The 20,036-nt window shown below is 45.3% G+C and overlaps 1 protein-coding gene across 1 annotated transcript; it reads right to left on the minus strand.

Moving 5' to 3' along the window:
* Window positions 1–1,413: 1,413 nt before the first annotated feature.
* Window positions 1,414–12,629, minus strand: PROK1 (prokineticin 1). Its single transcript, XM_048826540.2, has 3 exons — window positions 12,458–12,629; window positions 9,240–9,365; window positions 1,414–2,892 (listed from the first exon to the last, which is right to left on the minus strand). The coding sequence occupies exons 1-3, from the start codon at window positions 12,527–12,529 to the stop codon at window positions 2,773–2,775; spliced, it is 318 nt and encodes a 105-aa protein (XP_048682497.1). The 5' UTR covers window positions 12,530–12,629; the 3' UTR covers window positions 1,414–2,772.
* Between the last annotated feature and the right edge of the window lie 7,407 nt (window positions 12,630–20,036).

The raw sequence follows: 20,036 nt of genomic DNA on the forward strand, positions 1-20,036 counted from the left end.
CTTTCTCTCACCCTTTGCCTGCCTTGTCTAGTTAGATTGTAAACTCTGAGCAAGGACTGTCTTTCTTTCTATAGTTGTAAAGAATAACAGGGTCCTAACAGCAGTTGCAGCCCTATGGGTGCTACCGTAATACAAATGAATGGTCTAGTGCTGAACTAGATGGCATAAAAATTGAGACCTCAAAACACAGTTTTACCATTGTATGTTTATCATAATACAGTCAAACACACAGGTTTCCCACGTACATATTACAAGCAGAATGTTATTTTCCCAGTGAACAGGGTTTTTGAATCCATTCCAAAAAAGTTTTTTGCATTGCTTCTATCTTCTTGGAAACAAACCTCCATTTTGCAATAGCTGCTAAAATTAACCAGAAATCAAGGTCAAATGACACAGAAGGATCTTAAACAGGCCTGTAAAAAGGGCAAGTGCATACAGGCCTCTGAACTGATAAAATTTCCTGAAGGTAACGTACTACATATATTAGTGAACAATATTTAATTGTATTTAGTATATTTTTGGAGTGAGCTCGACAGACCTAAATGTAAAGACCAGCCTGTGATATCGTAATGATAGGATATCTGAAGCTTACGCAGATGCTGAGTAGGGTGTGAATAACTAAACCTTTCCTTTTTGTATTACATACTTTCCCTAAGGACTGATTCAAAACCTACTGAAGTCAATGGAGATACTGCAACTGACCTGAATGGACTTTGGTTCAAGCTCCTAGTGAATAAATGCTAGACTTAACTGAAACATTACGATAAAAGGTTGTATCTGGGTGAGCACCTAAAGGGAAATCAAACCGTTCAATAATTAAAGGGACACACAGTATAAAAAACGGGTTGGGCTGGTTTAAACTAGTGTCAATGGTGGATTCTCTGTAACTTGGAGTCTTTAAACCACGATTTGAGGACTTCAGTAACTCAGCCAGAGGATAGGGGTCTCTGGCAGCACTGGTGGGTGAGGTTCTGTGGCCTGCAGTGTGCAGGAGGTCAGACTAGACGATCACGATTGTCCATTCTGGTCTTAAAGTCTGTCTCTCCACTATTACCCATGTTGAGTAGTAGCTGATTCTGCAAACAATCCCATGAAGAATGAATAGGACTGCTTGTGGAGTATGCTACTACACAACATGTGTGTGGATGCTAGCATCTGGTCCTATCCTTAAAAACCTAACTGTTAATCATTACAGCTTGGATTAACAGCTGTGCAGAGGATGGAAGTTCTGTTTTGTGCAGGATTCTGAGACTTCAATGTTTAGCTTTGTTCTAAATCAGAGTAAAAACCCACCATATTGAAATTCTCATGACACAATCATTTCAGGTTGATTTTAAACAATAAATTGACACAGTTGTTTAATTTTGATTCTTTATTATATTTTAATATAATAAAATTTAATGACAAGTCACCACAAAACAAAAAATCAAAAGATTTTATTCTGAAAATGTCTTTCCCATTTTGATAATGTTGGAGCTTTTTTCCAATTCCCTTCTAAAAGGAGATTCCACTGCAACCAAATTTCGCAAAGCATTTTGATTTGATGGACCTGTATGTTCTCTCAAAATATGGTTCTATGAAAGTTTCTCTGACCAGCTGAGACTTTCAAAAATGAAATGGGGCGGGGGGGGGGGAGAATGTACACTATTTAGTTTGCAATGTTGGAGTAGCTGTGTGGGTCCCAGGATCTCACACACACGGTAATCTTTTATTGGACCAACTTCTGCTTGGCGACAGAGACAAGTTTTTGAGCTCCACAGAGCTGCTGTTCAGCTTAGCATTTCACTGTGGTTGGTTAATGAAACTCGGCTGGTTAATTTCACCTGCTGTTTATTTTCAGTTCCTATTCCCCTGCACTAGTCTGATTGTAAAACCCTGATCAGTACTTACTCCCAGAGTAGACCCACTGGATACAACAGGACTGCGTGGAGCAGCTGCTGTTGGTGTGCAGGGATGTGGGGTTTGACTACAGAGGCCAAAGTTCCTCCTCCTTTTGCAAGGTGGCGCTCTGGTGTAGATGGCACGGAGCAGATCAGACAGTGGATGCCATAAGCTGCAGCCTGCCTCTGGTCTTATATTCTTTTTATTCAAGCATCCCATAACTGTTAAGCATAAGCTCCATGCCTTACTAAGAATAACAGCACAGGGGTTATTTGGGTGAGTAAGCACTTAACCATATGAGTGAGGGTTTTTTAATCCTGAAAACCTTTCTTTCTAGTAAAACCCCTTCGTTCCGTTATATAAAATAAATGTTGGGTCTGAAGTATTGTTGACAGCATCCCCCACTTCTTTTTACATGCAGAGTGACATTTTCAGAAGATGTTGGAGATTTTCAAAGGGCAGTTAGGCACCCAGCTCATTGAAAGTCAATGGGAGTTAGGTGAGTGCACACAGGCTAGTGAACAAAGCACTGGATGTGGACTCAGAAGACCAAGGTGCTATTCCTGTCTCTGCCACTGGTCTGCTGAGTGACCATGGGTAAGTCACTTTGCCTACTTGTGCCTCAGTTTTCTCAGCTATAAAATGGGGATAATGATCCTAACCTCTTTAGTAATGCATTTTGAGATCTACTGAAGGCTGTGCTTAATCAGTGCTCAATGTTATTTGTGCCTTTGAAAATCTCCCTCTACCTGTGTTTTGTCTTTACACTCACTGTAGAATACTTGGTGGTGGTGAAGAGAAATTAAAAAAGGTGTTGGGTGGTGCTCATTTCAGAGAGCAGTGCTGCCCGGTCCTCCAGCTGGGAAGGGCTCTGAAGCTCCATCCTGTTTGCTAAAAGTCTATGTTCTTGAAGTCTACTGAACACCGGAATCTGCCATCAATGAACCTGGAGCATATAAAGTTTGGCAAACACGGGCAGGTGTGGTGTTGGCGTTTTCCAAGGAAAGGGACCTTCAGCAGAAAATGGAAGAGACAAAAGACACCGCAAAGAATGTCAGAACTTCAACCACAGAGCAATGCTAGGAAAATCCTTGGCTGGGTGAAACAGACTCCTCCCTGTCTTCCTGTAGGTGTTTCATGTCCAGTGACAATGGGCCAAATCCTGAAGTTCTTTACTCTGGTCCCAATCCAGCAAAGCACTTAAGCTAATGGATAACTTTGGCCATGTGAGTAATCCCCACCGGCTTCAATAGGACTGGTCAGGCACAGTATTGTCAACGCCAAGTGCTCAAAACTCAGGACTCAAGCCCACAAAACTCAGGGACTTGACTTGACAAATCACAGGCCTTTTTAAAAAGTATTGGCTTATTTAATTAGCCTCCTAGTGTCTGAGCTTTCGGGGGCGCCCAGGTCTTGTTTAACCAGCTTTTCTCTCTAACCATGGGGGTTAGCAACTGCCTAATTTTAAAATGGAAGTTGAGGTTCTCCCATAATGGCATGACTCCAAGAGCTGGGGCCTTGTGAGAAAACACCCGCTGCGACCAGACTGACAATAAAATGGTCAAAGTGAGCAACACTGCAAATCAAGGCCTAATCCTGTAGCTCTGATGGGCAGCACGGGTCCCCTTGCTGACCACGGGATTCCTAGCAAGAGTAAAGGGTTGCAGGACTGGGTGCTTGGTCCTGACTCGGGTATCCTCTTGGAGCTCATTTGGACCACAGCCAGCTGAGGCTTTCAACTCAGAACTCCTTACAGTCATGAGTGAATTTAGCCTGGCAACTCCAGGGAGTAGGGTGATCAGGTGTCCGGTTTTGGACCGGAACACCCAGTCAAAAAGGGATCGTGGCGGTTCCGGTCAGCACCGCCGCCTGGGCTGTTGACTGTCCAGTTGGTGGTGCTGCCATGCTACACAGCAGGGCTGGCAGCTCCCTGTTAGCCGCCACGCCACGCCGCATGGCTCCCAGGTCGGGAAGCAGCCGCCATGTCCGGCTCCTAGCCTGAGGGGAGGCCGGGGGGTGCATGTGCTGCCCTGCCCGCAGGTGCAACTCCCATTGGCTGGGTCAGGGCAGGTGAGGAACTAGCGTGAGCCTCATCAGGTGGCTATTGAGGGGTCGTGTGCTGTCAGGTGTCTTGATGGTACAGGTGGATAAATACAGTTCTCCTTCGGATCCTCCCTTAAAACATGCTAGATTCACAGGCCTCCCAGCATGATCCCCCTGCCCAGCACTTCCCCGCTGTCTGCCGCTAGGGCTGTCCTCTCACATCTCGCATGCATCTGTTAGGCTGTCACCCCTTAGGGATAGGGGTCTTGTCGCTGTACGTGTTTTGAACAGAGCCGTGTATGCTCCCCGTGCTCTGTAGACAAGTGGAGCTTCAGTCGGTGCCTTGCAGTGCATTGCAGGTCGAGTTCTGAGCTGAGCTGGGAACAGAACCCAAGGGTCCTGCATCAGAGCCCACTGCTTTCACTATTGGACAATGCTGCCTCTTTCCCTTGATTCATAGATATTTAGGCCAGAAGGGACCATTATGATCATCTAGTCCGACCTCCCGCACAATGCAGGCCACAGAATTTCACCCACCACTCCTAAAAAAGACCTCACACCTATATCTGTGCTATTGAAGTCCTCAAATTGTAGTTTGAAGACCTCAAGGAGCAGAGAATCCTCCAGCAAGTGACCCGTGCCCCATGCTACAGAGGAAGGCGAAAAACCTCCAGGGCCTTCCAATCTACCCTGGAGGAAAATTCCTTCCCGACCCCAAATATGGCGATCAGCTAAACCCTGAGCATATGGGCAAGATTCATCAGCCAGATACTACAGAAAATTCTTTCCCGGGTAACTTGGATCTTACCCCATCTAAAAACCCATCACAGGCCATTGGGCCTATTTACCATGAACATTTAATTACCAAAACCATGTTATCCCATCATACCATCTCCTCCATAAACTTATCGAGTTTAATCTTAAAGCAAGATAGATCTTTTGCCCCCACTACTTCCCTCGGAAGGCTATTCCAAAACTTCACTCCTCTGATGGTTAGAAACCTTCGTCTAATTTCTAATCTAAATTTCCTAGTGGCCAGTTTATATCCATTTGTTCTTGTGTCCACATTGGTACTGAGTTTAAATAATTCCTCTCCCTCTCTGATATTTATCCCTCTGATATATTTATAGAGAGCAATCATATCTCCCCTCAACCTTCTTTTAGTTAGGCTAAACAAGCCAAGCTCCCTGAGTCTCCTTTCATAAGACAAGTTTTCCATTCCTCGGATCACTTGTCTTATGAAAGGAGACTCAGGGAGCTTGGCTTGTTTAGCCTAACTAAAAGAAGGTTGAGAAGAAGAAGGTTCCTTGAAACTAGGAACCAGCATTTTTCATAGAATCATAGAATATCAGGGTTGGAAGGGACCTCAGAAGGTCATCTAGTCCAACCCCCTGCTTGAAGCAGGACCAATTCCCAGTTAAATCATCCCAGCCAGGGCTTTGTCAAGCCTGACCTTAAAAACCTCTAAGGAAGGAGATTCTACCACCTCCCTAGGTAACGCATTCCAGTGTTTCACCACCCTCTTAGTGAAAGTTTTTCCTAATATCCAATCTAAACCTCCCCCACTTTTACACTGGGGTGCATGAAGTTAGGCCTTTAAAGTGGGGATGGAGGGGCTAAGGCACCCAATTTCCCTTGAAAGTCACTTTGGCTCCTTTGACAATCCCAGTGGGCAGTGACATAAGAACAGCTTGACTTTCAGAGGTGCTGGGGTCTGCAGCAGGCCCCCCCTCCTGTTTTTGTCTCATTCTGCTCTTAGGTTTCAGAGTAGCAGCCGTGTTAGTCTGTATCCGCAAAAAGAACAGGAGGACTTGGGGCACCTTTAGAGACTAACACATTGATCTGAGCATAAGCTTTCGTGAGCTACCGCTCACTTCACCGGCTCCCTTAGTTCACTTTTCATAGATTTAGAGATTCCCGGGGCAAGACTCTAGTCTGACCCCCTGTCTCACCTCGGCCAGAGAACTGCATCCCAATAATTCCTGGAGCAGATCTGGTAGAAAAACACCCATCATGATTTAAGAATGGTCCGTGATGGAGAACCCCCGTGACCCTCGGTAGATGGTTTCGGTGGTTAATGACCCTCCCCTGTTAAAAATGAATGCCTTATTTCCAGACCGAATTGTCTAGCTTCAACTTGCTCCCTGTTCTCACAGGGATCGGAGAACCAGACCCTCAGCTGGTGTGAGCTGGGGAAGTTCCATTAAAGTTGGCCATTCTGCCTGCATTGGGACCTGCCCACAATGAGTATCCTAGAATCAGAGAATAGCAGGGGTGGAAGGGACCTCAGGAGGTCATCTAGTCCCACCCCCTGCTCAAAGCAGGACCAATCCCCAATTTTTGCCCCAGATCCCTAAATGGCCCCCTCAAGGATTGAACTCACAACCCTGGGTTTAGCAGGCCAATGCTCAAACCACTGAGCTATCGCTCCCCCATGAGAGTTAACTCAACTGTGATGCATGGTGCTCCTGATTCTCCTCTCACCTCTCCAATTCCGCTGGAGCCGGTCCTGATTGCTGACATGCGTGAGAGCAAGATCAGGTCCTGTGAAGTGTAGTGGGAGGAGAAGTTTTGGAGTAAGATGTGCTGTTGTGTGGGTGTTTGTGAATGGGGGACTAATTGCACCGGATCTCTGGGGTGAAGGGAATACTGATTGTCTCCTTGCCTCTAGACACTAGAGAATCCATAGGGACATAGGCCTGCCGCATTATGAAATCCTGTCCCTGCTGTCACAGGCAACCCTATCAGAATCCCATTCATCTACTGACCAAACTCCACCTTCAAATCACTTAGGTTGTTTGACCCCCCACTACTTTTACTGCGAGGTTCCAGAATCTCTGCTGGTTAGAAACCTGCTTCTAATTTCCAGCCTCCGTTTATTCCTGGACAGTTTATCCTCCGTTGTTCTTGTACCAACGGTGTCCGTTATCCTCAATGGTTCTTCTCCCTCCTGGATGTTTATCCCCTGATGTATTTAGAGAGCCCTGGGAACCCCTTGTCTCTTTCTGTAACATATAATCTCGGGCAAGCTCTCTGCTTTCCCCAGGGTGGTTCAAATTTGCTTCTAACCCTTCACCTGCCATGTGAACTGCTGAGTCCTTGCTCCATCTCCTGGTGGATGTAGCACACACTAGAGAGTAGTGGCTGGGGGGTTTGCAAATTCAGTGTGAAATCCTGGCCCCATTTAAGTGAACTGGGGTTTTGCTGTTGATTTGGTTGGGGGTGTTGGGATTTCACCCCTTGATTCTATTCCTAACTCCAGCAGGGGCTGCATGAGTCTAGGCTATGCAGGATTGTAGCTGTGTTGGTCTCAGGACATCAGAGAGATGAGATGGGTGAGCTAATATCTCTAATTGGTGAGAGAGACACGCTTTTGAGCCACAGTTGCTAAACTTGTTTCCCCCCCGCCCCGCCCCAGAAGTTGGTCCAATAAAAGCTATCGCCTTGCCCATCTCATCTCTCTGATCCTGGGCTAGCCACTTAGGGCTAGACATTCAAAAGAACGTGGCATCCATTTGGGCGGTAGAATAAATGGACAGATTTCTGCAACAGCTTATCATGCTGGCCCCAGCTGTGTCCTTGGCGATACTGGCCTGGAGCCTCTGATTATGCAGCCATTACAGGAGTGGTCTCATTGAATAAAGGTTGCAGAATCTAGACCTCTGTGCCTCAGTTTCCCCTAGCTTTAACACGAGGATAATGCCTCCCTCAGAGGGAGACTTATACAGCACATGGAGGTCCTCAATAATGAAAGGAGCTGAGCAGGACAAATTATTGGGATAAACTATCCTTTGGCTATGAGCAGCCATCGTTTAGCTGTTACCTGTTTTTGCTGAAAATTAGGGGACACCATGAGATTCACCATTGGAACAGCCAGGGTGGAAAGGGCCTGGATTCCCCAATGTCTTCAACTTCCTCCTTCGCCTCTCCTCCATTTGTCCTTCTCATCCCCCATCTTCTCTCCCTCCTTTCTGGTATTAAATGGGAAGGTGAGGTGACAGACATTTATCTCCTGTCTTTTCAAAACAATCCCTTATGAAATTTAAGCCTCGAGAATGTATCTTTATTTCCCCTTGGCGGTGATTTTAATAAAGTCTGATTCCCTTCTGAATCTTTCTCCATCTCCTGCAGGCTGATCCTGGGCAGAAAGCCCTGCATTATTTACTGAGTCTCCCTCCTAAGAGATCAATGTCTGAGGAGTTATTAGCAGAGTCCCTCAAAGGCCTTAGCGACTGGTGCTAAGTACTTCCACTTTGGGGTAATGCTAAAGCTTTTGTGTTGCGTGCTGGACAAGGCCACAGAGTTCTGAAGGTTCACGGACGTTATCCTGGCTTCTGGTTTGCTTTGTTGAGTATTTAGAATTAAATCTCAAGTGACAAAAGCACCTTTCTTTAAATAAACTGAAAGCACAGATTGAGCCCCCTGGAGCCACGTGCACAGCATGACTTGAGCTGTTAAACAGGCTTGTACAGCGCTGGCCATAGGCCAGCAGTGACCTGTAGAAGCTTTGACAGGTTGATGTTAGTAGAGTGCTGTTTGAGGATCTGGCTGGAAGCGTGAGTGGTCATGATAGGGGAAGCTGGGTGTTAGGACTCCTGGATTCTCTTTTCAGCTCTGCATGTTTGGATAAGCCTCTGTGTGCTGGTGCAGATAGGGGGAAACTGAGGCACAGATTAGGCACCACATGTCATGCAGGGATTCTCTCCATTTGAGAGCAGAGCCCAGACTGCTTGAGTCCCAGACCAGTGCCTGCCCCACTGGAGTATACATCCACAGATGGATGGCATCGTGCACCCTGATCCCTGAAAGTCCTTCAGATTACAGTGTGATATGTTAAACTGTAAAAATTACAAGCTGTCACTTTAAATCCTAAGGGGTTTCCTTGTCTTGCTAGTAGGCTGGGGGCGGGGGGTCTGTAGGGAAGTCTGCAATTGGAAGTCTGCAGAGAGCCAGTCTAGAATAAGATGGGATGAGTTGTGCCTCTGTTTTAGGGAGCAGCCTGTTTTCTCTCTCTCTGTTCTGGGTTCTTCTATGTTTATCAATCTGAATTTTGAGAAATAAGGTAATGTTACGTTGCAACCTTCCCGCAAGAGAATTCTCTGTGTATGCCATGAACATACCTTACAGGATCTGGTTAGCAGGGTTATAGCACTGCCTAGACTAATGTGATGTGCCATTTTAAAAAAAAAATACTACCTTTGAACTCATCCCTCCCAACAAAGAGTTGCTCTAGAAAATATAGCTGCAGCAGTATTGAAAAAGATCAGCCCCTGGGCCATTGCTTAGACGAGGCTGTGAAAGGGTTAAGGGCATACCTTGTGACTGAATGGGTGGCATTCATCTCCTTCCTGTCCCAGCGGAGTGCACATCCTGAGTCCTCGAAGCCACAGGCTGATGGCACAGCATGTCCCGGCTCCACACTGCAGATCCCTCTCGCAAGCCTAACGGGGAGGCAAAACAAACACCAATTAGCCGGAGGTGCATTCAGATCAGCTTTACTGTGAGCAGGGGAAATGCCTGCTCCAGGGCGACAGGTAAATAAGTCAAGCTGCACTGGCAAGTGCTTCAAAGACAAGCATCTATTCTTAATCGGAACAAGAGACTCTTTAAAAGCCACATATCTCACGTTAAGTTGATGAGGGCTTGTGGTGAGAGTGAGAATCCAATTCTGGCTAGAAGGGCTTTACACAAGCTCTTCTGACATGTTCAGGACTCAGATGCCAACAGGGAGGAAAGGTCTTTGTGCTCCTGAGGCTGACAGGTGATGCACGAGGTGAGCTAGGGAAGCCAGCCATGCTGAGTTCAGCATTAAACCAATGGCTACATAATAAAATAGTCACTTATTCGTTTGCATTACAGTCAGGGATCAGGACCCTGGCGGAAATCACTGTTGCTCCCACTGAAACTAACAGCCATGCTGATTTACACCAGCTGAGGATCTGGCCCCAAATCTTTCAGTTTTTGGCTCCCAGATTCTAGAGAATGAAAGCTTGGAACCGGGAACGTGTACCAGAAGGTCATGGTTCTAGGCTCAAATATTCTAGGAAACGCTTAGAGCTTAGAGCTATATTCTAGGAAACGCTTAGAGCTAAAGCAAGCTATTTTTTTTTGACAATCTGCACAGATTTGAACTTTGGAAAGTAGGGGCACTTTTCAAATCAAAGACACAAGTGGATCCCTACCTAGCATTTGTTTCCTGTATCCAAAATCACCAAGCTACTGTACAATGCAGCGTGACAAAATGCTCCACTTGCTCCAAAATGCTCCATGTTTGAGACATTTGGCTAATACCGAGCAAGCTGATACCAGTCAGTGGGAGATTTGCCTGAGACAGGGCGGCAGGTTTTAGCTTCTCAGCTGCTGAAATTACATGTGTGGCTAGAATCAGATCCCCTCCCTCAAGGTGCCTGGTCGTTTATTTCACAAGTGGTCCCACTGAAATCAGTGGGAGTTTTTTTGCTGCTTTGGAGAATCTTTACAGTTTACTTGGTGGTGGAGTGTCATAATTCTAGGTCTAACTTTTCATTTTTTAGAGTACCATTTGGGAATTGATGAAATGAAGTGAAAAAGGCCTTTGTTCTGTGTGGCTTTATCAGACTAAGAATAGCCACTAGATTTTTTTTTTTTTATAAAGGAAGAATAGTGGAGCTCATAACAGAAACCAGTGGGATAGAATTGCAATCTCCTGGAGTATTTACATGTGTGTATTGAGAGAGAGGAACTATAAAAGTTTCAATTTTTAAAACAAGCTAGATTTGATCAGTAAAGTGTAAAAACTTTAAACCTTTTAGAAGGAGAGCCTGATGCTGATCCTGTTTAAGTCAATGGTAAAACTCCCAGCTGTGGGACCAGGATCAGGCTGAAATTGCACAGAAAGGCAGGTGTGAATTATATTTTGTACATTCCTTTTTTGAAATGAAGCTCTCTTCTTTAAACAATTCTTTGGGCATAAGAAGTCTCCACTACAAATTTTATTTGCAGGGAGAAGAAAGGGATATTCTAGGATTCGCTTTCTTTCATGAGAGAGTGAATCTGCTTTTTCGTATTTTAATCCTTTTCTGAATTCATGTCTCTGAAATGGAAAACAAGGGAAGCCAGGACTCTGAAATGTAAAGTAACATAAGGGGCTTTGGAGTGATGCTCAGGAATTTCACTATTCCTCTGTGCTTTGACTTCAGCCAGGCCCCTCCAACAGCTCAGAGTTCACTCTAACCCAAGAGCAGTTTAATAATATGCTCTCACAAAAGCAGAATGTATATACCTCCAACACAAATTAACACTATTTAAATAAATTAGGATATATTGCTTGGACTCTTGGCCTCTCTCCTTTTCTCTTTAAATTTGGATTTTTTTTCTCTGGGTATAAATTAATGAGACTGACATTAATTAGGATGCTGGGGCAGATAGGCGACGCTGACTTCAGTGGCGTTAGGACTGCTTATGCCAGCTGAAGATCAGGGCCTCTGTCTGAAGGTGCTGTGCTCCTCTCACATCTAGTGAAGTCAGTGACGGTTTGGGATGCTCAGTACCTCCTAGGATCAAAGCCCCCAAAATGCTCATGGGCCAGTTTGGGGCTGTCTATTAACATGTCCTGACCTTTGTGTTGTGTTAGAACTTGACATTTTTCTCAGCTTGAAAACTTTTTAATATTTCTCTCCTCCCCTCTTTGACTCAAATACCAGTTTATGGCACTATAGTGTTATGAATAAGCGCTTATGATTCCCCCGCCTGCTTTTTATCTGCATACATTTCTCTCTGTGGGTTCATAGCTGATAGAGTACAAAAGATGATCAGTGAGTAAGAATTTAGCGTTTAGTCTAACTCATACAAAAATCCAGTACTTTTTATCCTTCAGCTAGCCTTGTCTCACTTTGGAAATAATGTAATTAGATACGAGTGATCACAGCTCAAAAAAATCATGTACAAGTAAAACCATTATTTGTGTTACTAATAAACCTCTACAGAAACCAAACAAATGTAAAAATCATAACCCATTTTTCCGTATTTATTCTATTTCTATTTTTTTCTAGAACTTTCTGCTGAAATGTAGGGGTGGGGGAATCAAGTCTGTTTCACTTTTGTTTATAGTCAGTGTCACTTTCAGATTCACTGGGCATCAAGTGCTGCTGGAGGAATGTTGATTTAATTCAAACTAAGTTTCCATCAGAAACAGAAAATTAAAACCGTGCAAGCATTTCTCTTGGGTTTAGGATTGCTTATTTTTTATCACTGATATGTTGGGACCAAAAAGTGAGCTGTTAATACACACACACAATGATATTTCATTATAATTAATATAAAGACACGCTTTGAAGATATAAGCACAGTATAAATTTTTGCTGTATGTATTCTTATTTGAGCATTCAGGAGGAAATTCTTTTCTGAATTTCAGAAAATAAATATTTTCACTGCTAGAAGATGCAATTATCTTCTCCAATCTTAGGGAATCTTGTAGCACCCACATCTCGGAAGGAATACAAGATCTCTGACATGTTCAGATGTCACATTAGATAGGCAAGAAAGTCAGACTTACCCCAGTGATGACTGCACATTTGTAAAAAGTTATTAAAAGGAAGAAGCACAAGATTTGGATGACTGTTTTCATGGTGACTAGGAAAATAAGGAAACTCTTCTCTCTCTGGCGTGCCAGAATAACAGCGCGAAGTCTGAAGTCCTTGTCCCCTTTCTCCTTGCTCTCCTCCTGATGAGATCTGAGAGCACCCTCCCTCGCCTGGCTCTGTATATAACATCTCAGCCCCTTCAGTCTCCTTCACTGATGTTTTTTCTGATGATCTCAGAATAGGCAGATGAGACCCAACTCTGCTGATGTGTGGGGGAAAAAAAAATTAATAAACTAGAATGAGAAGACAATCATTCTACCCTTACAAATTATGCAGTTTTTAAATGATTTAGAAACATCTGGATTTGTTTTAAACTGTCCTCCTGTAGCCACTATAAATTTGTGTTAGAATAAAATTAAGGATTTGCAACTTTTTGCAAAAACAAAGACAAAATTAGGCTGATTTCCCCCCCCCCCCCCCCCATGCTAGTGCAGAGTGTGCAACGTGTTGGTATCCGTGATAAGTGTGTTGTGGGGGAGAGGGGGGAGAATTGTGTGACTATATTATATCTGAATATAGTATGTAAATATTCTAATGTAGGTTTGAAAATATTCTGTGTCTGCTTATATTTGAAATATCTTCCAAAACATTTTACATCCAGGAAACAATATGAACACACTTGTTTAAATAGATAAATGGATTTATAGACGAGAGAATTATAACCTGTGAAAAGTCATATTGGTATTTCACATCATGGTCCAATGGACAGAGAACCCAGCTGGGTTTCAGAAGACATTCCTGACTCTGCCACTGACCTGCTGTGTGACCTGAGCCAAGTCTCTTCACCACGCTGTGCCTCAGTTTCCCTTCCCTCTAATGCTGGTCGAAATTCAGAATTTCTGTTCTGTGGGAAATTTCAAAATTTGTTTTCATTCCATACTGGAACAAAAACAAAAAGTTGCCCACGAAATGAAATTATTTCAAAGAACTATTTCAGGTCCATCAAAATGTTTTTATTTCTTACAAAACCAAAAGGTTTCATTCTGATTTTGACTTTTCAGTTTTGTTTGATAGGTTAAAAATAATATAATTTCAAAATGTAAAGTCATTTTAAAAAAAAAATCAAAACATCCCATTCTGAGGTGGTCGAAACAGAATGTTTCATCCTTCTCTAAACACTTTCACTTTTCTCCCCACTGCCTGCCTGCTGGAAATGAAGTGATATTGAAATTGACGCATTGCAATGGAAAGCTTCGCTTTCAACAACCCGGCATTTTCATAGTATATCAGGGTTGGAAGGGACCTCAGGAGGTATCTAGTCCAACCCCCTGCTCAAAGCAGGACCAATCCCCAACTAAATCATCCCAGGCAGGGCTTTGTCAAGCCTGACCTTAAAAACCTCTGTGACGAAGTGGGGCTGTTCTTAATGTTTCCTCTGAATAGTGTGGGGGTGCCTCAGTTTCCCCTAGGCAGTTCTTAAGTATCTAGGGGGTGGAGTAAGGGTGTATGATCATTGCAGAGCCCTAGAGGGCAGGTGTGTGCAGGGGTCTGGACACAGAGAAGGGCCGACACCCTGTTTCCTAGCAACTGATGGCCTGGGCCCTTCCCCCCCTGCAAGGTGAGAGCTGAAGGGTTGGAGAACAAAGGAATCAGGTGACCACCTGGCCCGGGAAAGGAACAAAGCCCAGAGGAGGAGGGGCTGGAGGGGGTTTTCAGTTTGGGGCTGGCTGGGACATGGAGTGAAGTGCAGACGTGGTTGTCTGGCTCACTACCCCCCAAAATGGACCCAGCTGAGGGGTCCCGTTCTCTGCACCTGCAAGCTCTGTTTTAGACCATGTTCCTGTCGTCTAATAAACCTTCTGTTTTACTGGCTGGCTGAGTCATGTCTGACTGCGAAGTTGGGGTGCAGGACCCTCTGGCTTCCCTAGGAGCCCCACCTGAGCGGACTCGCTGGGGGGAAGCGCACGGAGGGGCAGAGGATGCTGAATGCTCCGAGGTCAGACCCAGGAAGGTGGAAGCTGTGTGAGCTGTGTGTCCTGAAGACAGGCTGCTCACAGAAAGGCGACTGCCCCAGAGTCCTGACTGGCTTCATGGGGAGCAGTTCCAGAGCATCGCCCAGGGACTCCATGACAACCTCTAAAGAAGGAGATTCCCCCACCTCCCTAGGGAACCCCCTGGAGAGAATTTGACAGCTCTACCTCTAACCCCTTTGTCTGTCTTGTCTACTTAGACTGTAAGTTCTTTGGGCTGGGGCTCTGTCTCTCAGGTCGTGGCAGCACGGAGGGAGTGTATGGCAACACACAGCAGTGTAAAGCAGCCTGCGTCCACACTGTGCTGTGTAGCAACACGCTGCCGTGAAAGCCTTAGGCAGGGGGGAGGCAGCGAGAGCTATGCTGCTTTAAAAAAATAAAATAAAATAACAGCGTAGACATGGGTGGCACTTCCTGAGTGTGTAGAGAGCTGGGTAGGGTAGATGCTCCCAGTGTTGAGATGTCTGTCCTCACCTAAGCAGTGCCTCCCTGTCTACACTGTTCTTTATACCCATGCTAGGGGGGGCTACAGGGTTCTCTACACACCGCAGTCTGTGTACACATAGCCTGACTCTATATATGTGCAGCATCCAGCACGAAAGGGCCCTGATCTCAGATTTGGCCTCTAGGCACCACTGTGACAAAAACAATAAGACCGGGATAATTATACTGCCCTTCCTTTGCTCAATGCTTTGAGGTTTACAGCTACAAAAGCTCTAGCTAAGAGGTAAGTATGACTGAGGCTGACGTTTGGGGGTTTTCCAAGGTGCCTGAATCCCATTGGAAGTTAGGCACCTAACTCCCTTAGGTTCCCTTTTGAAAATCCCTGTCTGTGAGGGCTTTTCTGTCCTTATGAGAGGAACCTAGAAGCCAGATGCAGGCCTGGGTTCAATGTTCACTGGAGTCAGCGAGTCTTCCTAGTGATTTCAGTGGGCTTTGGAGCAGGAGCCTGGAGAAGACCACGTTTGTCTGTATCGGGTCCTATCCCTACGTTGTCTTCATAAGTAGGCTTGGCAGAATTCTATTTCTGGTGTGTGGGGGGTTATAATTTCAACAGATAATGTTAATTTTTAAGCATTCCCCCCCAAATTTTCTCAGTTTAAGTTTTCACAGTTGCAGGAAATTATGGGGGTGTCAGGCAATAAGGGGGGGGCGGACAATTATTTAATGACTGTAGACATGATTCGAAAAGTTACAGCTTTTTAACCCTTAGCACGCATGCGGTCGTCATCACTGGTCAAAATACACCAAGTAAACAACCCTAAATGAAACTTGAATCCCTTCTCAGTCCTATCTTTCTTTCTTTGCCTAACTGTAAATTTCAATTCGCATGGATAGAAATATTTGTGCATACAGTGAAATCAATACCTGAACCACATTTACCAGTAAAAATCGAATCCCTCCAAGCGGCATCCTAAGCCTATTAGTAGCTGCGTTTTTATTCCTTAACCCTTATAAAACCCACATAACGGCATGAGCAAGAACTGCTACACCTGAGGCTTGCTCTGAGGGCATGGCAAACCGTTCTCTTCCCCTTTCATTTTCCTGGCTTCCCTTCTACCATTCTCCCCATTTCCAGATGCTGCATGCTATCCCCTCCCCATCACCTCTCGTCCCACTTTTGTCCAAGTGTGTTTTCCTTTTTTTTGCATCATTTTCTCCGAGAAAAGGTTAAAGCAGCCAATAAAAGGTTCCGAAGGAACAGTCCAAAAACCTGGTGGACTGAACAATTGACAAACTGTGGCTCCAATCCTGCAAGGCGTTCTGCTGGGTGGGAAGATCCCTGCAATACATGGAGCCCTATTAACCCCGATGAGCAGAATAACTTGCAGGAGAGGGGTCTCTTCCTGAGAAGAGGGGAAACGTTCCAAAGTGCCGGTCAAGGCTCAGATGGGCATATTTGTTCCCTGGATGTTGAACATTTCCATAGCTCATCTCATAGCCTGACGCATTAGCAGGGTCAGAGGCAGGCCAGCATCCCTGCAGGATGTTTCGGTCCCGTAAGGATATCAAGAATTACCGCCATTCGCGTTAGCAAAGGCGGCTTGGGTGACATCTGTGCTAGCTAATTCTCTGCGCAGCGCACTCTTGCAGCATTAAATTGTCTCCTAAAATGGATCACCGCTTGTTAACGAGCCCTCAAGTGCCTTGTTTCTCTGTGCCTGCTATAGACAGAAGTCCTCCCAATTGAGATGGGGGTCACGTGTTTGCTTGCTCTAGGAAACACTGGGGCAGGCTTCAGTGGCTGACACTGTCTTCTCTGAGAGGAAGGGTGCCTCTGTGGTTAAGGCACTGGCCTGAGCTGCAGAGGATCTGGGTTAAATTTCTGGTTTTGCCACTGAATTCCTGTGACCCTGGGCGTATCATTTCACCTCTCTGAGCCTCAGTTATTCATCTCTAAAATGGGAATGACAATACTTTAGTCTGTATTGCCTTAATTGTATTAATTGTTTTTATTACCATAGCACCCAGGAGCCATGGAACCCATTGTGCAAGGTGCTGTACAAACACAGAACATATGGTCCCTGATTGTAAGCTTTTTGGGGAAAAGGACTCTAAGTAGGTGTATGTAAAGTGCCTAGCACAGTGAGGCCCTGATTACAGCTATTTGGGAATTTTCTGACCATGTTTGGTTGCCACCCCGCCCCTCCCACGGCAGGTGCTGATTCATCAAAACCAAAACTGTTCACTGGGTAGGGTCAGTTTGGACGACTCTCTCAACTTCAAAACATTTTCTAAATGAAGAGTTTCATTGTACAGTCTGAAGTGACTGTTCATTTAGAAATTTTAGTTAATTCAGACTTTTTAAAAAGTATTTTAAAAACTTTATTTTTTCAAAGTCAAAATCAAAACACATCTTTTTGAAATTACTGAAACACCTTTCATATGGCCCGAATGCAGTTTAGTTTCTGATGATCAGTTCACAAAATATTTCAAGATTTGACATTTTTGGTCAAATGATTTTAGGTTTTGTCCCGACTTGGGGTGGGAGTGGATTTTGAAATCTCCAGCTCTTGTAGGATTGGAAAACCTTCCCCATCCCCAAATCTAGCCCTGATCTCCATTGAGGCCTCTAGGGGCTACTGGAATACAGCTAATACCCACAGACTTAGCCCGCAAATGTAGGCTTTTTAAAAAGCAATGTGCCCAGTTCCTATCCCATGCACATTCAGGGGTCTCTGAGCTACTTGGGGCTGCTCATCTCATTTCTCTGTGCTGTTCCTCTCACAATGGTGGGGTTCATCCTTTGCCCCTGGTCCCCCAGGCTCTGGTGAGCTGGGCCAGAGAAGACTCACAAGGATTGTTTGGGGACCATGAGGGAAAAGCTCTAGAAGGCAGGATGGAAACTCAAAGTTGCAGCCTTAATTAATGAGCAGCTGTTGGTGCTCCACAGTATCTATGGTAATATGTAAGAGGGGGAAAATGACACCAGACACTAATGCAATGAGAAGGAGAGAGAGGTTTCAATTAACAGCAGTAACATTCAGCTGGGATATTGGTGGGGGAGGGGATAACATTAAGGGGAAGGATGATCATCACAGAGCAGGACAATTTGCCTAATGAGGGGAGGGGAGTCGAGCACAATGGGTAGGGGAGAGGCCGATCCTGCTTGATGTAGAACCCTGGGGTGGGTGACCTTGAAAGGCTACTTGTAATCTATGGGTCAAGTTCTCCATTGGGGTAACACTGGGTTTATACTGAAGCAACAGCCAGTACGTCCACACAAGTAGCTCAAGTATATCCACATGGGCAGACCTACACAGAGAGCACAATCTGGCTCATGGGCTTGACGGGGTTGGAACATGGTTTATAGCACACAGTTTGGTCCAGTCCAGGCAAAGCAGAACTAAGCTGTATCCTGGCTAAGGCATTGACTAGTGCATTACCGTGGTATACCCTGACACACTAGATATGAGTCAGTAAATTGGCCCTATGGATATAAATCCCTAAGAGGATTGGTCCTCCTTGCTATATTTAAGGTACCTGATCTCATGTTGGTTTTGTATTGGGGCCAATCCAGTCCTTTTGTTATGAGAGTGCTAGGTCCGTAGACCGGTAAGCAGTTAGTCAACTGTAGATGGTGCTCAGGAATATGTAGCATTGTCCAGGGGTCTGAGCGAACCCATCCTTTGTTAACATTGTGCCCTGCAAATTCCTTCCTTTTTTTGCTGCTCTTTACAGACCTCACTGGAATTACTCCTGCTTCACACGGGCAGGAGTGAGCAGACTCCGCACCGATACCTCCTCCCTAAGCCTTGCATTGATGCCACCTGCCTGTTAGGGAGCATCTTAGATTGGTGGATCATCAGCCCACTGCTGCAGTGACCCCCAAGGCTGTGGACCTTGCTCTCCTATGACGGCCATCTCATAGAATCATAGAAGATCAGGGTTGGAAGGGCCCTCAGGAGGTCATCTGGTCCAACCCTCTGCTCAAAGCAGGACCAAGCCCCAATTTCAGTCCCTCCCTCCTCACATGGACAAGTTCTTCTCCATGGGTGTTTATTTAGCATGATCATCATCACTGGTCCGTTATTTCCTTCTCTTTCTCCTTTGTTCTGTGTCAGTGCCTTCCTCACGCTCTTTGCTCTCTTAGCCCAGAGCTTTAGGAAGAAGGTACCTTTGTTTCAGTACCCTGAGCACCTGGGCAGGAAAAGGGGAGCGGATGTGCTTCCCGAAGGCACCCAGAGCCAAATCCTAGACTAGGTGACCCTTGTGGTCCCTTCTAACCCTCTGCTTCTGTGATTCTAAAGCAAAACTGACCGGCTTTAATCTAAATCACCATCTAAGCTGCGTGAATTACAAATAAAGTACATGAACAGCAGAGAGAAAAAAGTGCATCCCTCCTGTTTTGAATTAATCCAAGTAATGCAGAAAAGGGATTTTTAATATAGAGGATTTTTATGTTGACAGTGTCCCTTTCAAAAAGCAAATGGGAAAATCGGAAGAGCAAAATGGTATAAACAGAGGGGGCTGTGGAGCACTGGAGATCTAGGGTGGAATTAATTCCTGGGCTGTGGACCAATGCCAGGCTTCAAAACTGGCATGAGGTGGGACTTAAGTGTGCTGGCCCCCTGAGTGAATCTCCCCCTAAGTCTTACAGAGGTCTGCTGCTATACATGGAATTGATGCACCTAGGGGAAAGTCTATTTATGCATCAGCTGTGTTCATTTCCTCATGTAGAGAATGATTGGGTCCGGCCCTGTTTGATTCAGACAGACAGGTACAAGAGAGGCTCTAGCAGGCTGGGCAGAGGGATCACTTACACCCAGCCCAGTTGCCACTGAGCATGTGGCATAAGCCTCCTCTTTGCTTCCACTAGGCAGAATTACCCCCTGTGCAGAAGGCCAAAGCGCAAAGCCCAGGCACCAGCTAAACTCCAGTTAAGCTTCCAAAATAGGACGTAAATGATGCTGAGGCCCCTTTCTGGCCCCTCTGCACTGTAGAGAATGTATCTCTTTTTGCAAACTCAGGGTACAGTTAGTCCTCACCCCCACCCCCGCAACACATACACACTGGTCCT

Source organism: Caretta caretta, chromosome 21, assembly GCF_965140235.1.
Source record: "Caretta caretta isolate rCarCar2 chromosome 21, rCarCar1.hap1, whole genome shotgun sequence".
Classification (NCBI taxonomy): domain Eukaryota; kingdom Metazoa; phylum Chordata; order Testudines; family Cheloniidae; genus Caretta; species Caretta caretta.

Coding starts and splice junctions, on each gene's coding strand:
- PROK1 (XM_048826540.2), bottom strand. CDS start 12,529: ATGAAAACAGTCATCCAAATCTTGTGCTTCTTCCTTTTAATAACTTTT. Junction 9,366..12,457: donor AATGTGCAGTCATCACTGGG/GTAAGTCTGACT, acceptor CCTCCCCGTTAG/GCTTGCGAGAGGGATCTGCA. Junction 2,893..9,239: donor GCCACCCATTCAGTCACAAG/GTATGCCCTTAA, acceptor TTTCTGCTGAAG/GTCCCTTTCCTTGGAAAACG.